The following is a 20,241-nucleotide window of genomic DNA, read 5'->3' as shown; positions in this document are numbered from 1 at the left end:
GGCTATCTATGAATTTTGCTTAAGCAAAAGAATCCCTCAATTAGTAAATGAATGTGCATGATTACAAAATAGTCTATAATTTGCTATTATTTACATTTAAATACGTTTAAGATTTAAGAGCTGGTTTGAATACGCTGAAGAAACTGTAATGACATGCCTGTAGATCAACATGCAGTTACTGCGGTGATGACATTAAATCAGATAAGGTCGATTAAAAACAAAAAGTCCCCTGTTTGTCTTCCTTCTCTGTGACTCATGTCCTTGCCCCAGCCCTGAAAGCAAACATGACTTTGGACCCACAGTAGTTTATGATGGAGCTTGTTGGATCACTACTGGAATCTAATGGCTTGTGGAGATAGTCTTCAGCAGATGATGCCACTGGTTTTTTTCGTGATTGTTACGCAAAGGAGTCGGGTTACAGAGCGCAGGCACCGTTTCTCAACTACTTCCTGAGTCTGTGAACGACAAATAACAGGGCAGAATAGTTACTGTGTAGCAGTGAGGAGGAGTTTACGAATTATACGTCTCCACGATTCAACTGCCTCCAGCTCATAATGGGCGTTGCCTTTTGAACTTCTGTAAAAGGTGTGGCGATTTCTGGACACCGTGAAATTCCTCCTCTGACATCAATCCCGTTCCTTTTACTAAAGGTAAGATGGAAAATAAACCTTTTCTGTGTATTTATTCTCTGTCTGTGTTCCGTGTTTGTTTGTTTTAATGCGTTGCTCATGGAGAAAATGGTATTTTAGACCGCAGCGGTCGACATCACAATGTTAAGGTTTTCATTTTCTGCAGTTCTTAGTCACGTACACGTGTCCACGCGACTGTGAAGGCTTGATCAACCTTAAACTGTCAAGTTCACGAATTTAAAATGGATTCATACTAAGATATTTAGAAGAACAGTTTAGCTGATTTTGTTTACTTTACCCGAAGTGAAAGTCAAAAGATGAAGTGGATGAGAGTGAATCAGAAGCAGAACTCTAGTGCTGAAAACATATCCCAATAGAGCGATAAGATGCTGATACTGTGTGCTTTTCCATCTCCCTAGTTGAAGACTTCAACCACAACAATGTCTGGTTGGGTGAGTAGTTGTATGTGAATTAGATTGTAGGCCTTAAACAGAAAAATGCAGTGGATAATGAAAGCATGTTTGTTGACTTGTATTGTAGGATGACTTGGACCTGCTCTTGGACTCCCCCTCCTCACTGACAGTGACAGTAAGTTAAACACACTCTTACCCTTTAGTTCCCAAGATGATGATGATGATGATGATGATGATGATTATTATTACTACATGAGATGCAATTGCTTGAATGGATAGTGACAAATCCTTAAGGAAAGCTTAGAATATACAATAGTAAACAGCAATCAATAAATACACCTGTATTATAGCGATGTTTTAGTGTTTTACATTTTCAAACATGCTTACGTCATGCTTGTGTCAGCCTGTGATTGTTTCTTCAGTCCAACACAAGAGGAACTGTGAAGGACAAGGCAAACTTCAATGTGGAAGCAGATGTGTCTGCAATAAGGAAAGCCATCGAGGGCGTTGGTAAGCTAATGAATCAGTACTCTACTATATCAGACCAACAGGTAAAGCACCTGAATCATATTTGACTAAATGTGCACATCTATCTGCTAGTGGAACACATTTATGTAAATGTTTGTATAAGGTTGTAAACCCATGAACTCTTTTGTGTGTCTCTTCTCTTCAGGTACGACAGAAAAGACGCTGATTGAGGTGCTGACCCAGAGAAGTAATGCTCAGCGTCAGCTTATTGCTAAGGCCTATGAGAAAGCCACAGGAAGGGTATATAAATAGACTTTATAATAATAATAATAATTCTTGAGTGTTGTGACAAGAGACATAGAAAAATGTGTGGTACAATTCTTCCTCCATCAGAAATTAGTAGCTGACCTGGAGGGCGACACCCACGGAGACTTTGAGGATGTGTTGGTAGCTTTGGTAACCCCTCCTGCTGTCTGCGACTGTCAGGAAGTCATCAAAGCCATCAAGGTGAGACTTTGTCCGATTGACTTCAAGATGACATGAACCTGCTTCAAAACAGAGCCTGTATTGGCCTGCTGCTGCTTCAGTGTTCAAAGAAACAAAACAGGTTTCAAAGGGAGTGAAGACACCAGTACTACAAGTTTCATTTGTTTGAACAGACTTAATTTGCTTCAGATTTGTTTGGATTCATAAAATGTTCCTCTGGGGTGTAACAACCACTGAAATGCAGTTGCGTTTTTCTCTATTATCATTCACTTGTGCATATAACATTTTGTGTGATTCGCATACAGGGAGCAGGGACCACCGAGAGTACGCTGACAGAAATCTTTGCCTCGAGATCCAACAGGCAGATCAAGGCCTTGTCTGAAGCATACCTTGCAGGTTTAGTGTCTTCAACTGTAATTTCACTTCACAGATTAGACAGCAACTCGGAATATTGTGAAACAGTTGGCAAATGTTCGTGATGTGTCTAGGTTGTTGTGAAATCGTCTGTATTGTGCCGTTTCATTCAAGAAACTGGAAAAGCGATGATTCAGGATCTGCAGTCGGAGGTAGCTGGAGATTATGGCAAAGCTCTGCTCATCTTGGCTGAGGTACCGTACGTTACATTAAAACAGTGAACGCATTCTCAATAAATCAGAATCAGACCTAAAGCTTTCAATTCATTCTAGCTAGACAGGTGTGAACATTTCTATCCTATGTCAAAAAAATATAACAGAAACAAAAGTCTGAATTGTAGAGAAAAATCAAATGTATTTTCTACAAGAACTGTAAATCTTTCAACAGTTTGTCATCTCAAATTGTGACAAATAAAAATGCTACTCAAAAAAGGCTCATTATTCAAATGAACAATGCCAAATGTAACAGATTACTTCTACGTGTTACAAACTATGTTCTTCCGGTCGTCCTCACAGGGGAAGAGAGATGAGAGCACCAATGTGGACACTGCCAAAGCTAAAGCAGATGCTAAGGTATATTCACTACTCGCTACACACATTATCTGGAGGTAAAGAAATTAGGCATGATGCACTTTGTCTTAACCATCGACAGTTATAGTCTAAAGCTGTATGTATTTTCATACTCCTCCTTATTCCACCCAGGCCATGTACAATGCCGGGGAGAAGAAGTGGGGAACCGACGAGGGGAAGTTTATTGACATCTTGTGCCACAGGAGTATTCCCCAGCTTCGACAGAGTGGGTTCACCTCTTACATTGTTCAGTGGATGCTAATGAAATAAAACACCTGCAGCCATGCTAGCGGCAGCTCTATGAGGTTGCACAATTGTGGTTTGATAAAATATAAAATAAATCTATGTTAGCCTACATCTGATCTTCAACAGTTACATTCAAATCTGTGTTTCGGCAGCTCTGGTGGAGTACAAGAATATTAGTAAGAAGACTCTACAGGAGAGCATTGAGGGCGAGATGTCTGGGAACCTGGAGGAGCTACTGGTGGCTGTTGGTGAGAATAGTGCATCATATTGTCTGCTTATTTCTGACCCTCACATTGAATCGTGGTCCACTTAACATACAACTTATTTTTTTTCTAGTTAAGTGTGTGAAGAGCGTTCCCTTATACCTGGCTGAGAGGCTTTTCATGAGCATGAAGGTAAACCGTCCAATAATATGTCCATCTGTATCATAAGGGCCCTTTAAACCCCAGAGCAGTGGCTCCCAAAACAAAATCCACACATTGTTTGGTTGCATCCTGATCTTTTTAGCCACAGCAGACATTTGTATTCGTCTCCAGTGGTGTGGAAAGGAATGTTAAGCCAGTGTTTTATTGCGGCCTCTTTGACTAAACGTGCACCGCTGGTTGAACGGAGTCGACAGGCTCTAAAGCAGACGGCCAAAAACATGCGACACCACAGACATAGAAGCAGCAGTTACTGCAGGATAATGTATATAAACACATGTCACTAGTTAATTTACCCAGGTCCAATTTCTGCCTTTGCCCCCAAATTTTCCTTTTGTCCAGGGTGCGGGGACCACAGAGTCCATTCTGACCAGGATAATAGTCGGTCGCTCAGAGATAGACCTGCTGGACATCAGAGCAGAGTATAAGAAGCTGTTTGGAGGCTCCCTCTACTCCCAGTTAGAGGTCAGTGCACACGCCCACAGAGATGAAGTTACATATGCACCACGACCGAAATGTGCAACTAAGTTGAAATGTCACGGTATCTTGTTTTGAGACGCTGGACAATCCTTTTGTTGGATTGTCATCAGAAGGTACATGTTCTTAATCTTCCTGTATTTTTCCCCTCTCTTTATGTTTGTGTAGTCTGAAGTGTCGAGCAGTTATGGCGACACCCTCAAGAGTCTATGCGGCCAAGACTAACTGCTTCCAACTCTAGTGATGAGAAACATGTGGTGTGAAGTGCAGACGGGAAGAACCGCAGCAAAAGAGGAGGATAGCATCGTACTGATACCGTTGACCTGAATTCAGCTGGAACTAACCAGCGAGAAATGCTTTTGAATGTGGAATTCCAGTAATGTTCAGCCAGACAGTGCAGTCTGATGATTAACACACACAGATTTAATAAGTGCAGACATGAAGATGCTGTTGAATGTCTTTTTGAACTTAGAAATTAGTTTGTATTCTATGTGACTGATATCAGTCAACTCCACATTTCTTTTTAGCATATTGTAACACAAATAACGTCATAACTTTCACATTAAAAAAAAAAAAAAATACTGTGTTCTACTATTTGATGTTAGTAAACAAGAGCTACAAGACATGTTTATATAAAAATACTTGTTTTATTTCAGGGTTTTGTTTATGTTGCTATAACCGACTCCTACACAGGTCATCAGGACCTTGTCCCCGCCTTTCCTTTCGTCTTCTGAAGGCTTCTGAAGCTCGATCTTGAACATGATCTGGAAGAAATCTCTAACGTGTCTGAGGAACTCGATCCTGGAGAGACGGTGGGGGGGTGGGGGGGGAGAGAGGGGGAAGAAAGTCAAAAATGGGAGATCAAATTTCAGTTTCATTTTCATGGAGGAGAGGGGTTGAGATATAGTCCAACTGTCAATATTACATACAGGGCGTTTCACAACAGTGTCCAAGATCTACTCCGTGCTGTGGGCTTCAAATGACGTAGGTGAACGTCAAAGGGCATCAGACGTTATCTCTCACGAACATGGACGTCTAAAGTGTAACAGATTTATAGGAACAAATGCAAACCTGATTTCATTGGTCTTCAGAAAAATCAGCGTTAGCCGAGTAATGAGGAGCGCATTGTGATGGCACTGCCAATCTTCAGTTATCATAGTACTGTACTTGAGACGGACACAGCACCGGTACCATGATAACTGAAAATGGACAGTTCATAGTTCTCTCCACATTCCTGATGATTAAGGTGTCTGAAATCAACTTTTTATTCAGTTGCTATATAAATAATAAATATATAAATTCACCACACATTCAACAAGCACACACACTATGAACTGATGAACAGCTGGCCAAGTCCCATGATAATGCAAGCATGCAAAAGCAATGTGCGAAAAAAAGAACGATCCGAAGTCCATTAATTTCACTGAGGCTGTTATTTTAATAAAAAAATCCTCCATTTCTTTCTTTATCACCAACAAATTCTGGTGCATGAACTTGCATTTGCTCCCTCTGTTCTCTTACCTTTGTACAAACTGTATATAAACTGCAGAGCCCAGTGTGTGTTTGCAGCAAGAAACAACAACTTTTGGGAGCATGGGGCATTCAGTTCAGGTTCAAGTTAGTTCAAACTTTCAGCACACCCTGGTATTTTTCAAGGAAAATCCGTAAAAGCAAACAATGAGGCAATGAAAGGGTGTATTTATTGCCTCTGTTTGTCCAGCATTTCATGCTCTACAGCGGGACGAGAACTTTGGAATACTGTCACTTGCCAAGATTGGACGAGTAGAAGAATAACAAAGTGCATCTGTGTAGTAACTTATAAAGAAGCCGAGGCTGTGCGTCTATTATTGAGTGATGGGGACTTACGTGTACGGGGAGAGGGGTCCGAGCAGAACCTTAGAGACGTCCTGTTGGCCAAGGGTCATCAAGAGCAGCGCCAGGCTTTGATTGGATGAATCCACACAGCCACCCTAAATACACAGAGAGAGAGAGAGAGACAGACAGAGGGGGGGCGATGCGTTTCAGCAACAAAAACAACACAGAATGACGTCATGGAGGCGGAGATGTTAAAAAAAAAAAAAAAAGGGACACGGCAACCCCTGGACAGGTCCAACACTGATAGCCATCTACACTTGCATAACATAGTTGGAGGCATTTGTAGGCCAGATGTTTTTCAGGTTTTTCTATCTTAAAAAACAAAAAAAAGTCCATAATGACAGTGAACTGGACATATTAATTGTTCTCTCTACCACATGTTTCTCTTCTTTACTAATGCTGCATTGTCCTGCCCCATCTGACCTTCTAGTCTGTTGACTTCTTTAACATCAGAGATATTTAGAGGACAGAGGATCCACTCTCTGTATCCAAGTGATCACATGTCGTCGTGATTACTTGATAGCAGCTGTGTGAAGAGGACTATGAGAGACCAGACACACCCAGGAGCAATCTATGAGCCAAATGAACATTAAATTGCCCATTCTGTGATGCTGTCAGCTTATAGTCAGCTAAACAAAATCAGTTTCTTGTACTGTGCATTCATTCTAACTAAGTACGCATGTGGCCCAGTATTATGGCATTGTGACAGCATGATTCAATTAGATAATCATATCACCGAAGCCATGGCGAAACTATGGCGACATTGTTGTTATTGTCTTTACTGCCAACGAGGCGGCGATGCAACCGTATGAAGACCTACACCTCCCTCACAAAGTATTTCAACCATTTTACTTCACAAATGAGCCTTAAAAGTACAATGATTGTTGGTTTTACAGGTTTTCCCTTAATCTGACATGAGTTTACCTTACAATGCACAAAGCACATCCATCTTAATAGTTATCACAAGTATGTTTTCTGTGTATACTTCCAACTGTCTGGATACATGAGGGACATATTTCATATTTCTACATCCAAGACATTTTATCAATCACAATTTGCCTCCAGTAAAAACTCAACGGTGTTCATTAAGCACAAGGAACATTATCAAATTCAAGGTGTGGAAGATGTTAGAGAAGTGTCACTGTAGTTTGATAAAACCATTAAAGTGGAGAGCACATCTAGTTGACTATTGTAAAAGTGCCTGATCAGCATTTATGTGCTGTTGTTCTGGGCTACAGAAGTTCAAACAACTTAGATTTTCCCTGAAAAGTTTCTGGTTTCCCACTCTTTGTTCAGAATATCTCTTTCAATATGCAGATTTGTTTTCAGTAAAAAAATAAAAATAAAAAAAATAAAAAAAAAATAAAAAAAAGAGAAATAAAATATATGAACATAATCTCTGACAGCTAGATTCAGGCACTATATGCACAGTTGAAATCTCCCAAGAGACCACGAGGCCCTCACAAAAAGTCCCCCAAATCCTTCGAGCAACTGGCAACCCCTTTCAAACAATCAAACAGGAAAAACGAGGGTGCCGACAAACTCAAGCATTATTAAAATTTTCTCATGTTTGATTACATGAGAAAACTCAACAAGCATACACACACACACACACACACACACACAGAGCCACGTTGGTAAACTCTTAAAGATCATTCGATACCAAAAACTCAACAAAATTGGAACCACTTACATGAGCTCCTGTCCTGTGTTGATGTTGCTTCCAAAAACAAAATGTCCATCATGTAGCTTTGGTTTACTACAAGAAGGCGGTACTGATTAACCATTAAACAAACAAGACGCACGATGCAGAGCGCACATGCCCTTTAATGCAAAGCCAGCTAATTTCCTTTCTCGGTTTTTCAAAAATTAACTATTCCAGCACAAGAGTCCCATTTGTACTCTGGTGTCTCAGCTCGAGCAATCACTCCGTCCTCCTGCTGCAGGTCGCTGTTAAAATCAGCAGTTATTCAAACGCTGTTCAGTCTATGAAGTGGTGAACAAACCTGTTCTATCAGCAGCCCACCAACCTCTGCGGCTGCTAAAGAGAAACGTTAGCTCCCCGCTCTGTTGAGTTAAGAGGAGCCTGTTTCAGGGTTAATCTACCCTGACCAGCTAACTGGACTCACGTGGCTCCTATGAGAGGAAACATGAGGAGGCAAACTGCAGTCACACAATCGCTGGATCTAATTGTACAAATTCTGATGAGGTGGCTTCTTTTTCCTGACTATGGGAGATTATTTTTGCCTGTACATGTTTTTACTCGCAGCCAAGTTAGTTAGTTTTGCAGCTACTACTGTAAGTCACACTACACGGGTAGAAAGATATGGAGACATAAAATGTTACTTATTCTGAGGCCTCAAATATAACCGTAAATGCACAGACATATCTGTGACTTAAATTCATAAAGGCATTTTACTCAACTTTCACTTTCATGCTACTTTTTATTTTATAATAAAATTGTTCACGTGTGGGTTATCGTCAACTGGCAGCTGGCCTCTTCTGGCTGAGCAAAACATTGTGAAAATGTGGCATGAAACATAAGTGTCATTGGGAACAATAAATCAGAAGTTGCAAGTCCTGACAGGATGAGGAACCTCTTCTAAGTCAAGGCCAACTTTTCCAACATAGAGACATATTTCTATAATGGCTTTATTAAACAGGCATAAGCGTGACCAAAACATTTGATTTGAATTGAAATGCTATTTTGTTTTTCTTCTGCCCATAAACTGTCTCTCAGTTGAATTCCAGACCGGGGTCATTACCGGAGAATGCGGGCAAACAAGGGCAGCAAGTGTCCGTATTGCATGCTCGGACTCTAATGAGTCCCGACTGTCTGCGTCAGGTATTCCCTAAGAATTTTGATTTGTCCAGCTGCTGTGTGCAGGGGCAGTGAAGACCTGATAGCATCCTCCAGTGATAATGGAAATCTTCATAATAGTGAAATCATAATAGTGAAATCTTTATGGTGGACAATCCTGAAGTACAAGAGGCAACAGATAAAGTTTCTCTGTGAAATCTATTTACATCCCTTTAAAAGCATAATAAATGAGCATCGGATGTAATCTGTATATCAGACTTGTTGGAGAGGAGTACGGACAGGTAACCATTATGCTGGCTTCAACTATGCAAATAAAACAGGACAGGCGTGGTATTTTAAATGGCAGTTGCTTCGTAGATCAGTTAGGTGAAGAAAGAGCTGGCAGTTGCCAGCTCTTTGTGAAACACCATGTACAATAATGTAGCAATGCCTTATGTTTGCAACTGAAGCCGTTTGTGTGGCCTAAGACTGCGTCGGTCTTAAAGGGATAGTTGGCCTGTTTTGAAGTGGGGTTGTATGAGTTACTTATCCATAGTTCGTTACCGACAGTAGAGGACGGTCTGCATGCCCCCAGTTTGGAGAGGGCAGCTGCAAAACGTATTTTAACCACTGGAAAAAAAGATTTAGCCGTTTAAGTGCACGCTGTATTGATTTCACTGTCCACAGTAGTGCTACTTCAAAAAACAAACAAAACTATCCCTTTAAGTAAGTAGGAACTTTGTCTGAGATGATCTTACAGACTAAAATGAACCAATGTTGTAACCTACACAAAGTGAGAGATGACCATCCTACCATGCGCCATGGGCTTAAAGGTACAGTGAGCCACTAAACCGAGACACTTGCATTTTTTGAATTCCACATCTGATCCCAGGCTAAAACGACAGAAATCTGGATCTTTGCTTGAATGAATAACCCCCCAAAAGCACGAACATGATGAGTGTGTGTGGAAAGTCCTGTGTGGGTTTTTTCGGTACTTACCCGATGCACCTCCTCCAGAAGCAGTTTGGCACAGTCCTTGCCGAGGTCCTCTGGTAGCGTGGGGTCTCCCTGCCCCTGCGGCGTCGACGACATCTCAGCGCTGAGGAAGGAGCCATTCAGCGTCTCCGCTACCAGGGTCAGACCGAAACCTGGAGACCTGCAGTCACCCAACAAGAGTTACGTTGTGTCCGTCTCTGAATATGCTGGGATAGTTGACACATTGCTAATAAATGCACAAAGAGTGTGGTACCAGTGTGGTTTGTCGGTATGAATTTTACACAATGATGGTCTGAATAAAGTGAGTACAGCTTCTAAACAGCGAGCAGAATTTATTTTTTGGCCCTTTTTGTTTTCCATCAACGTGGAGACACTCACTTGCCAGAGTTGGCTCCTTTCATGTGGTCGGTGTAGATGTAGATGTCTGGGATGAACTGGTTGAGGACGCTCCTGGCTGAGTCCACTATCCTGTTGGCCATCTGAGGAGAAACTCGAACTGAATATCTGGGTTCAGAATGTCAAGGACCTTTGAAAACTCTTATGACATAGTGAGTTCAACCTCAAGCTGAAAGGAGCACGAACCTGAGAAACAACAAAGTTTCGTTTCTGACATTCATGAAGTGATAGATACTAGAGAGAGATATGTCAACTAGTCAAAAGTCACTTATTCAGCAACTCAAAAGTGAGGATTTGCTTTGAGAATATCTTTATCAAAACATCTGAAGCTATCACATTTGGCTTAAGGATATTACGAGTGTGAAAATTGTCATTTTTCACAATTTCCTTGTTTCTAAATAATCAGAAGATTAGACAACAAAATACAACGGGACTAAAAAGGCTTGTTTACATCACATCAATTACATTTACAGGTGGAAAAAAAGGCCATGACTGTGAGCCTGAGAAGGATACGCCACTCCTCTGATCCTCTTAATCTTTCCTGGGTCAGTCAGCTGCACCGGCCTGATGGTCCTGCGGACGGGACATGAGAACATTACCTCTCCTCCCCCACCAGGCCCCATACCCCTCTTCACCACCTGAGGGAGCAGCAACAGAAGGAGAGTGAGAAAAGAGACGGATCGACTGAAGTTGCAGCACCACATTTGAATGTATAACATGACACTGTGCTTATCAACAGACCACCATTGTGTCCTCACCTTGAGATCAAAGCCCTCTCCATCTATGCCAAACTTCTTCATCAGAGGGAGGGCTGTGGACTTAAGCACGTCGACCTGCAGGAGACAGAGCGTCAACATTCTTGAAACACGCGTCTACGTCTTCACCGGTACATCGTAGAGATGCACCATTTCCCATCACAGTAGCAATATTTTTTTCCGTGACATCGCCTCTCTCCAGAATCCCCAAAGCTTCTTCTTTCTGCTTTCCCATCTGTGTTTTGTTGACTTTATACACTTTTAAATAATGCATTGCATGAAAGGATGTGTGCTCTAGAGGGCAGTGTTCATTTGGGAGAGACCCATAAATTGTTCAAAGAAGTCACAGTTTTCTTTGCAGAAGCATGCTCCAGCCCCGCCCAGTGCTCATGCGCTATTTGAGTCAAAATCAAATCAGAAGGTGCAAAATGACTAAGTAAAAATGAATAGTCAGAAGGTCATCAGTTGCATGCATGCGTGTCCTCACCGTCGGGTCTGTGGGGTCGTTGGTGATGCCCCTCAGCATGGCCTTCAGAGGGGTCTTCATGAATGGAGCCAGCATGAGCAGGGCCTCAAGGTAGTAGCCAACGGAGCGCTGCGTGTTGCAGTCGTGTTCTACGGAGCCGCCAAACAACAAGCCGGGCTGGTAGAATAACACAGTACCTAGTGGGGACGGATACACGGGGACAGCGAGTGAGTCCATAACGCAGTGGGTGGTACCTTACAGTTTTGTGGTAATGAAGCTGAACATTACGACACCTAACGCCACATGCAAAGAGTAAAGATGAGATGTAAAATCATTATGAGAGAACAAAAATACTGGAAACAATATAAAACTTCTGCTGAAATCCTGTTATTCATTTGTCTGCTGGTGTTGATCAATCCTGAAATCTCAACAATCTTCTGGCAGTAAACAGTATTGTCCTCATGATAAGGCTCACCTGTTTGATTAATCTCTATTTTGGAGCCATTGGTCACTTTGTCTAGCAGTCTTATGAAGCTGGCCTCAAAATCTGGAAAATACAAGCAGAAAGGTATCGAGTTAGTCAAACCAAACATCTTCCAACAGCTGGATCTGAGGATTAAAGGCATGTTTTCTTCAATTAAAGCCAAGTCTAACAAAACTTTGAAATATCAACAAGTTAGTTTGAACAAACGAGTTATTTTTATACTTTGCCTACAGTATTAAAAACATATGGATGTAAATATTGTGGGTACTTCTGAGGATCCTCACTCACATATGCTAAAATGAGTCTCTTAATAATGAGAAACACAGCTCTGCACGCACGCGCTCAATGCTTTTAACGAGCAAAACGACATAACTTTGTACAGTGAGGTAAGATATGATTTATCTCACATTTACACTACTGTCCATTCGTTTCCCCACTTATGACGCCCAGTGATAAAACACACTCCCAACTGCGTAACAGCTAGCCCGTTAGCGGCCGAGCTAACTGCGATGCCACATGAAGATGCAACTCACCTCGGAGCCCCGGGTTGTCATCTTTGGACCGTATGTTTTTGATTTTAACACGCTTCCCGCTGAGTGTGGCTAAAACTAGCCGTTGTCTGAAGAAATTGCAGCCGTCGTATGCGAGCCCCTGGCTTGCCATGTTATTGTTTCTGCCTGGCGTAAGTGGAAATCCACGTGTGTTTGTGCAGGAAGAAGTTGGTGGGAGGCGAAAGTACGGAAGCGCAGGAGGGACAAAAACGCGTTTTTTAAGGGTACATCGCTGCTTTGGCCACTAGATCGCGCCAGTTAACCATTCATACAAAACACGGTGGGAGCGCGTGACGATATCTTTACGTCTTAAAGGCACAAGACCTGCTAAAAATGTAAACAAATTGGTTACCACCATAATTTGCAAGGACTATCTCGAACATCTTTTTTTTAAATACAGACTGTAAGCAAAACTGATTGTTTTCTGAACTATTGAAGTGTTATTCCGATCAGTAACGTCTCCAAACAGGCATTTAATCTCTTTAAAACGTCCTCTCTTTTGTTTTAGAGGCTGAATAGAGCGAGCAGACTGGTTGTTAGTCATGCTAGCCTGCCTGCCAATCTGCAGGTCTGTCCACCGATGGGATCAAGGCTCTGAAGGGATTAATCACCGCAACCTTGCCAGCAAGCTCCCCCTGCTCTATAGATCGATTACATAACCGTGATATTGCTCTGACCTACAATGAATAGGTTACACCTTCAGTGCACTATGGACAGTGGCATTGTTGAGGAAGTTTGTCAACACGCCTGATACAGAAGCTCTTATTGGTGTGCGTCGCCGCTGCTGCTGAGCTGGACACATTTCTCGTTTTCTTCCTCCTCCTCCTCCTCCTCGCGTTTCTGCAGGAAAATAAGCAGCCAAGGCTGCGAAAGTTGCGCCCACTTTCGGTTGCGCACTCGGGAAAAGTCGTCTCCGTTCCAGTCTCTGCAGAGCATCCAGAGAGGTTTCATGGGAAGGATAAGGCTATTCTCTATTCTCAGCTTGAACAAATACTCGTCCAGAGATGGTTCTTCAACGGATTTTTCGCGTTGTCATCATGGGACCTCCGGGGTCGGGGAAGGGAACCGTGTCTGCGCGCATAGCCAAAACTTTTGGACTGAAACACATTTCTAGTGGGGACATTTTGAGAGCCAACATAAAAGCTCAAACCGGTAAGATAGTGTCCTATCTCAAACATATACCAGTGCCGATGTGATTTTAAACACAATGCTGCAACTTCTGATGTTACAACCCTTTTAACAAAAATGCATTTCAGAAATGTTAATCAACGTCATTGTCTTCTGGATACACTGTTAGAAACAATTTACATAATGTATGATCGTGCTCAAAACAAAACATATGCAGATTATAACACACAAACAAGACATGCATGTAGTGTGCAAGATAAACTAACTAACGTTTATTCCCCAGGCTGCTGTGAGAAGAGCGCTGATCATTTCCCAGTTTGATTTCTTGTCTTGCTGTGACTTTGAATCTGAGTATCTGTATTCTCGTTATCCGCGTTCAACCAGACTTGCAGGGTGTTGTTTCATGTGTATACTGGAAACACTTCACCTGGCCGACACATTACCTGAGCTCAGGAAGGAGGCCCACTGCTCCTCAATATCACCTTGGATGAAGATAACGAGAGGCGTAAAGATAAGGAAGGTTGCACCTTTGCTCCTTGAGAGGAGGGATTTACAGATGAAGAGGTTTGTTTTTACAGCTGAGGATCGAAGCAGCAAGCCAAGGTTAAAGTGGGGTTTGGAGTCCCTGCTTTTTCCCCCTCATCACGTCCTGTTATTCTGTCCTGCACATGCAGACATTTTCAAGCTCCTCTGTTGGTTTCGTATCAGCTGAGCAGCTCCTCTGCTGCAGTTGGCAGTCAAAGTAGTTCTCCTTGACTTCCCCTGCTCAAATCTTTGGAAACAGTCCTTGGAACTGAACCAGTGATCTTCCACTTCCTGAGGGCGCCTGACTAACCTTCCTCACAACATTAGAAGTGTCTGTTCGGGTGTGTGCACTGCAAATGAACGCTGTCACAATGTTATCAGTAGCACAGTCCTCCTTACTTTGCCAGCATTTGCCTTGATGACCTGGCAGCCATGCAACAATGCCTTTGCTTTCTAAACACCTAGTATACAGGCCCAGAGCATACTGGTGATCCATCTTCATTTATCACATTTGCTGTGAACACACAAAGGAAACAGCAACACATTCAGTAGTCTGTGTTTGTCACATACACAACTCAGAATAATTACTTTAATCGGTTGTTTCCTTGTTAAATTCTAGTTATTTGCTGCATTTGTTTTGTGTTTTCCCCTTTGCTCTTTATTATGGTTACATCACAGCACATCCTGGTCATTTCTGCAAGGCTGCAGGGAATTCATTTCTTCAGCTGGACTTATGCCTTAATCTCTATTATCCTGATAACATTTCCATTAAGTAGCTTTACAGCTGCTTGTGCAGCTTGCTTATGAATATTAGACATTCAAACCCAAGATGCCTAAACTGTTTTGTGCACCATTTTATACGTATTTCTGTCATCCAGCATGACATATTATATGTTTGTATTTTTTTTTTTCCGATGTAAACTACAGTTCTGTGGCGTTAAACGCTTTACAACACAGAATGTGTTTAAAATGACGGACCCACTGCAAACACTGCCAGGGTTGAAGCAGCTAAGTTCATACAAACCTTTTATTTTCTGGAGGAAATGAATTTCAATAAATGCTTTCGGCAAGGGGTAGAGTTATTATTCAATACTGTGGTGTAAGTAGCATTGCTGTGAGAAAAAAGACAAAGAGTTTTGTAATGGACAGCATCTCCTCTCTCTATCTCTGTTTTCCTGTGTGTGTGTGTGTGTGTGTGTCAGAGCTCGGTCTGTTGATGAAGTCCTGTATTGATCAGGGTCAGCTGGTACCCGATGATGTCATGTCTCGTCTCATCCTGAGTGACCTGAGAGCGATGGACCAGAGCAGCTGGCTGATTGACGGTAGGCTCGCTCATATCTGCTGGGAAACGATTGATAATAAAACTGTGTTATTGTATTGTTCGTCATAGATCTTTCACTGATCTTTTAAAGTCCAATTTTCGGTATAGTTATCCATCACATCCTTCTAACCTTTGCCTTGCTTCGCCGTGTCCATCTCTGCCAGGTTTCCCTCGCACAGTATCCCAGTCGGAAGCTCTGGATGACGCCTACAGTGTGGACACAGTCATCAACCTCAACATACCTTTCCAGACCATCAAACAGAGGCTCTCCTCCCGCTGGACTCACCTGCTCAGCGGCAGAGTCTACAACGTAGATTTCAACCCCCCTAAAGTCCCTGTAAATACATCTTCTTACCTTTTACTTCTTAACTATCCTAATGTCAGTACAGAAGCCGCACAGTCAGTAGCAATGCTGTTGGATCTCAGCTTTCTGACTGTTCTGTGACGATGTCTCTCAGGCAAAACAATGTTATTGAAGTTATTCTGATCACCATCATTTTTGTGCATGTTGCATCCAGTTTCCATGACTACAAACAGAGCTCTCGGATGTAGCCAATTACTTTTTGCAAACTACGGTATAATGATATTACCAAGTTCTTTTTTTTTTTTTACAGACTTTATGTCCTTTTACATTTTGTTTTTACAGCTTCCCAGCATTTATTTTTGACATAATGAGGTTGATAAAGTACGTGTTTCTGTGTAACGGCTGGACGATTCACAGCCGACATGCTTGTGGTCACGTGTTCTCGCTGTGGCAGTGATCTGCAGCACGTTCCTGCTAGATGTCCTGCACATTCTGGAGGAGTTACGCATTCATAGTTAATCATTGGCTTCAGTCTACTCCTCGCAGTCCTGTTTGAGAGAGAACAAGGTGACAGAAGCAGACGTAAAAAGAAGTGGAATGAAGGTCACGGGTTTAAAGAATACCAGTATTTCTTCAAGCAGCTTTCACCTGTCCTTAAAACAGTGAACACACTTAGAGGTAATTTCATCAGGTATGTCTTGTTCCAGAGATGTGACTTAAGCTCTCAGAAAAACTTAAATAGTTTGAGGCATGAATACACCTTGAAGTGCTCCTCGGGGCCTGTGCGTGCTCTCTGAGTAAACAGAAGAACAGAGGACACTGTCTCTGCATGTTTCATAACATTTATATCATATCATGTAACATCTGCTGAAATATACACGAGGGTAGACTGATACTATGACGGGATGCAGATAGTGTTGGGATGTTTGCACACTTTCCTTCTAATCTTATATAAGTCTTGTACCCTTATATAAATGATATAGAAGACAGAAATCCACTTTGCTGTGAGCTAAGAGTTATTTAGATGGTGATGGGTTGATTCCATTTAGCTGCTTTGGGTTCAGGTTCTGGGACACTTGAATAGAGCAGAGCTGCCGTTAATGTAGTTGGTAACACCTGTGCTTTCCCTACTATGACAAGGGAAGATGTCTGCTGTGAAACAGGCCTGTGGCTTTGGTCAGCATGTGGCCATGAAAGATATGGTGTGGTCACATGTCCTGCTACCGTTTCTGTTTGAGATCATTATCTTATGACCATCTGCTATTCTGGTATACGTTTGTCACCATGTATTCCATGGAAACATAGAGATGACATCTCACACAGGGTTGAAATGTCGTTAACACAAAGCAACCCGATAAATGTCTTTTTACATTATTCAGCTTTGCTATTATCAGCCTTGTCTCCTTTTGGTCGACTGGTTTGAAAGCAAAGACAACATGTATGTGCCTTGAGCAGTGTTTACATTCTCGTCCCTGGGCTGTGTCTGTGTTTGGGCTGGAGAAATCAAACGCTTGTGGACTAGTACAAAGAGTTACAGTGCCTCAAGCATTTCTGAAGCAACTCTGGCTCAGCAGGTTTCTCACATTTTTTTTCTGTTAAACATGTGTATTATATATTTCCTCTTATTTATGTGTTTTCTTCAGGGTTTCGATGATGTGACGGGGGAGCCTCTGGTCCAGAGGGACGATGACACACCAGAGACGGTCACGCGGAGACTGAAGGCCTATCAAACCCAGACAGAGCCTGTCCTAGAGTACTACAGGTAGTACAGACAAATCAAAACATACCACCACCTACTTTTGTCTGTGTTGATTACATTCAGACATTGCTTGTGACAGGAACCTATTTTGCAGCCATAGACACAGAACTTAAAGAGGAGAAATCAGCAGATTTGACTGTATTACAGTGTAATATCTCACTGAAGTGTACTCCTCATTAATGCCATAATGCCTTAAGTAAAAGTCAAGCAAATGCCACTGAACCTTGTCCTCCCTACACAGTCCTCACCGTTACTTGCATGAATGAATAATTGCTAAAGAAGCAGGTTCCAAGAGGACAAGCCAATAAGCGCAAACACCCGTTTTCTTCTAATTAAATGAATATACAAACATTGATTTTAATATATTTTCTATCATTAAGGTTTACCAGAATCAATAACCCAAGCAGAGAAAAATAAAACAAAAAGCACATGTACGAGACTTACAAGGCCTCAGACCCAGTTTCTACATGCATCATCATTTCTATTTCTGGACTAATTAGGCAGGAAAGCATATTACTCTGTGTTCCCTCAAACCACAGGGATGTGCTTAGCTAGTGTCCCACTTATTTTTACCACAACGTCTGTGAGGCTGTTAATCATTCGAAGAAGTACGGGCAAGTAGCCCACAGGACTGGGAATAGAAATGAACGAGTGTTCACTTGAAGATATGGAAAAACTACTTTGATTGCCGTTACATGTTTATTTGCTGAACAAAATATCTGAAGGTCGTGTTCACAGTTCTCTGCACATTAGAAACCGTTAATAGATCACTTTTCTAGTTGCTGTGTGATATTGGAATAGGAGTTCACATAGTAAAATCTGATTTTCTTTGCCCTTCCAGGAGTAAAGGCATACTAGAGATCTTCTCCGGGACAGAAACCAACAAGATCTGGCCGCACGTCGAGGCTTTCCTCCACAGAAAGCTCTCCCCCGTCAAACAGAAGGTTGCATAGAAAGCCTGAACGGACTGGGGGGGCGAGAAGGGTTCACGTTTACTGGCAGAAACCACTCCGTCTAATCAGCTGCCACTTTCTGTGAAACAAGAGGAGAGCCATCGGTGTAATAATATATTCTGAATGTCCATGAGGAGGACCAAGCTCATGTCAGGAAGTGAAAGTAAGATTGCACATGTTGTTGGAGAAAAAGCCACCGTTGCACTGGTTCCACAACGTTGCTGAAATTAGTTTGGGAAACTCTCAGAAGGTGTGCAAGCGATCATTTAAATATGAATTGTTAGTTTAAATATTGTCTCTTTATTAATCAATGTGCCTTAAAGCCAGGAGACTTCACTGAATCAACTATCAAGGTGTTTAACAGTAGAATATCAAGGTGTATTTCACAAGATATGTTTGATTTTTAGGTTTAGTAATCGCAACAATTTCTTTTCCTAGTTGATGGCAATGATAGAACGGGCCCAAGCAATAAGACATGTTGAGCTAAATAAGAGACGTTCCTGCTTTTGCCCTGAGGAATCCTTTGAAAGCAATATTAAATGGGCTTTTTGCCCGACCATCACAAATGTGTGCATAACGTGGGACCGTTTCTTGTGCAGTGTGTAATTACTAAAGGGAATTGAGTCATGTTATACAAATTACTGTAGGTTCCCTTTTGCACTCGAGGGCTTTCTGCTGCCTTTGAAAGGCAACAGGTAGCTCAGTCAATGTAGTTTGTAGATACTTTTCATGAATAATGTGTAAACCACACTCATTATATTGAATATTTTTTAATCAAACCATCATTGTGTAACAGCTTCTTTCAACCACCATAAGTCTTAATTGCGTTGCCTCTGAAATACACAATGTTTCCATTTCAACCAGGCGCTCCTTGCTCTGACGAAGTCTATAAATGTATACTGATATTTGCCATTTAATGTGACTTGACAACTGAAAACTTGATGTAAAAAAAAAAAAATGTATTAACTTAAAACATTTAAAGCAGTTTGTACAGGGCTTTCTTATTGTTCGACGATATCGCAGCAAACAAAGTTGATCTGCAGTTGTGCGTTTGCACTCGAGTCTTAAGAATGTGTCACCGTGTTAAAAGCCACAGAAATGCTTACTTGCCTTTTTAAATATACTGTAGAATGTTTCCTGAATTGTACATTACACTGAATTGTATATCTTAAACACTTGAATACAACATTTAAAAGCACAACTGTGTCATGAGTATTTATTATAAGTCACAATAAACTTCTGATACTAGTAACTGTATGTAATATATTATTGTACACCAGAATAATACGACTGAGTAACTTCAGTCATTCATTTAATTTTGACACATCTGGCCCTAAAGCAGACAGTTAAAAGACGCCTACTCCACCGAGTCTGCATTATCGATCAGACTGTTCTTTTGTTGGTGCCTACATTACCAACAATGCAACTTGACAGCAGACAGTCGGTTGGAGATCTGGGTGTGTTATTGCTAGTTTATGAAGGCTTGAGCCATTAGTCCCAAGCAGAGATGAGGAGCGAGCTGCAGCGGTCTGGTACACTCGCTTCTTTCTAAACCCACACATTTCCATTTTCAAACTTGTAGTCTCTAGCTACGGCAGAGGATTAGGGCCACATGTGAAATATTAGTTTAAAGTCAGAATAATTATGAATTAAAACTTTAAACTCAAACTTATATTTTTCCACATGTAGCCCTGATCCTGTTCTGTATCTCGCTCCAACGAACCTTTGTCACATGTGCAGCAGTACTGCCCCGGGGCCTGTAAACAGATTAACAGTGTTAAATGGGAGGAGTTCACCTTTAAGG

The 20,241-nt window shown here is 41.7% G+C and overlaps 3 protein-coding genes across 3 annotated transcripts; 2 read left to right on the top strand and 1 right to left on the bottom strand.

Annotated features, from left to right (window-relative positions):
* Positions 1–344: 344 nt before the first annotated feature.
* anxa3b (annexin A3b) lies at positions 345–4,705 on the top strand. Its single transcript, XM_031855551.1, has 14 exons — positions 345–650; positions 1,049–1,081; positions 1,170–1,217; positions 1,465–1,552; positions 1,716–1,810; positions 1,904–2,017; positions 2,302–2,392; positions 2,525–2,604; positions 2,926–2,982; positions 3,112–3,205; positions 3,378–3,473; positions 3,562–3,620; positions 3,990–4,112; positions 4,293–4,705. The coding sequence occupies exons 2-14, from the start codon at positions 1,070–1,072 to the stop codon at positions 4,347–4,349; spliced, it is 1,014 nt and encodes a 337-aa protein (XP_031711411.1). The 5' UTR covers positions 345–650; positions 1,049–1,069; the 3' UTR covers positions 4,350–4,705.
* Positions 4,706–4,751: 46 nt separating this feature from the next.
* rcl1 (RNA terminal phosphate cyclase-like 1) lies at positions 4,752–12,649 on the bottom strand. Its single transcript, XM_031855553.1, has 9 exons — positions 12,430–12,649; positions 11,888–11,959; positions 11,434–11,609; positions 10,950–11,024; positions 10,705–10,829; positions 10,174–10,299; positions 9,799–9,955; positions 5,991–6,094; positions 4,752–4,925 (listed from the first exon to the last, which is right to left on the bottom strand). Exons 1-9 carry the CDS (start codon positions 12,557–12,559, stop codon positions 4,772–4,774), a joined length of 1,119 nt encoding a protein of 372 aa, XP_031711413.1. The 5' UTR covers positions 12,560–12,649; the 3' UTR covers positions 4,752–4,771.
* A 150-nt stretch (positions 12,650–12,799) lies between these two features.
* ak3 (adenylate kinase 3) lies at positions 12,800–20,000 on the top strand. The gene is made up of 5 exons (XM_031855552.1): positions 12,800–13,599; positions 15,303–15,422; positions 15,586–15,758; positions 17,369–17,487; positions 18,326–20,000. The coding sequence occupies exons 1-5, from the start codon at positions 13,452–13,454 to the stop codon at positions 18,435–18,437; spliced, it is 672 nt and encodes a 223-aa protein (XP_031711412.1). The 5' UTR covers positions 12,800–13,451; the 3' UTR covers positions 18,438–20,000.
* Positions 20,001–20,241: the final 241 nt, after the last annotated feature.

Source organism: Anarrhichthys ocellatus, unplaced genomic scaffold (assembly GCF_004355925.1).
Source record: "Anarrhichthys ocellatus isolate YVR2014 unplaced genomic scaffold, GSC_Weel_1.0 scaffold16, whole genome shotgun sequence".
NCBI lineage: Eukaryota > Metazoa > Chordata > Actinopteri > Perciformes > Anarhichadidae > Anarrhichthys > Anarrhichthys ocellatus.
The sequence above is the reverse complement of the archived record's forward strand: the minus strand, read 5'-3'. Positions and strand labels throughout refer to the sequence as shown.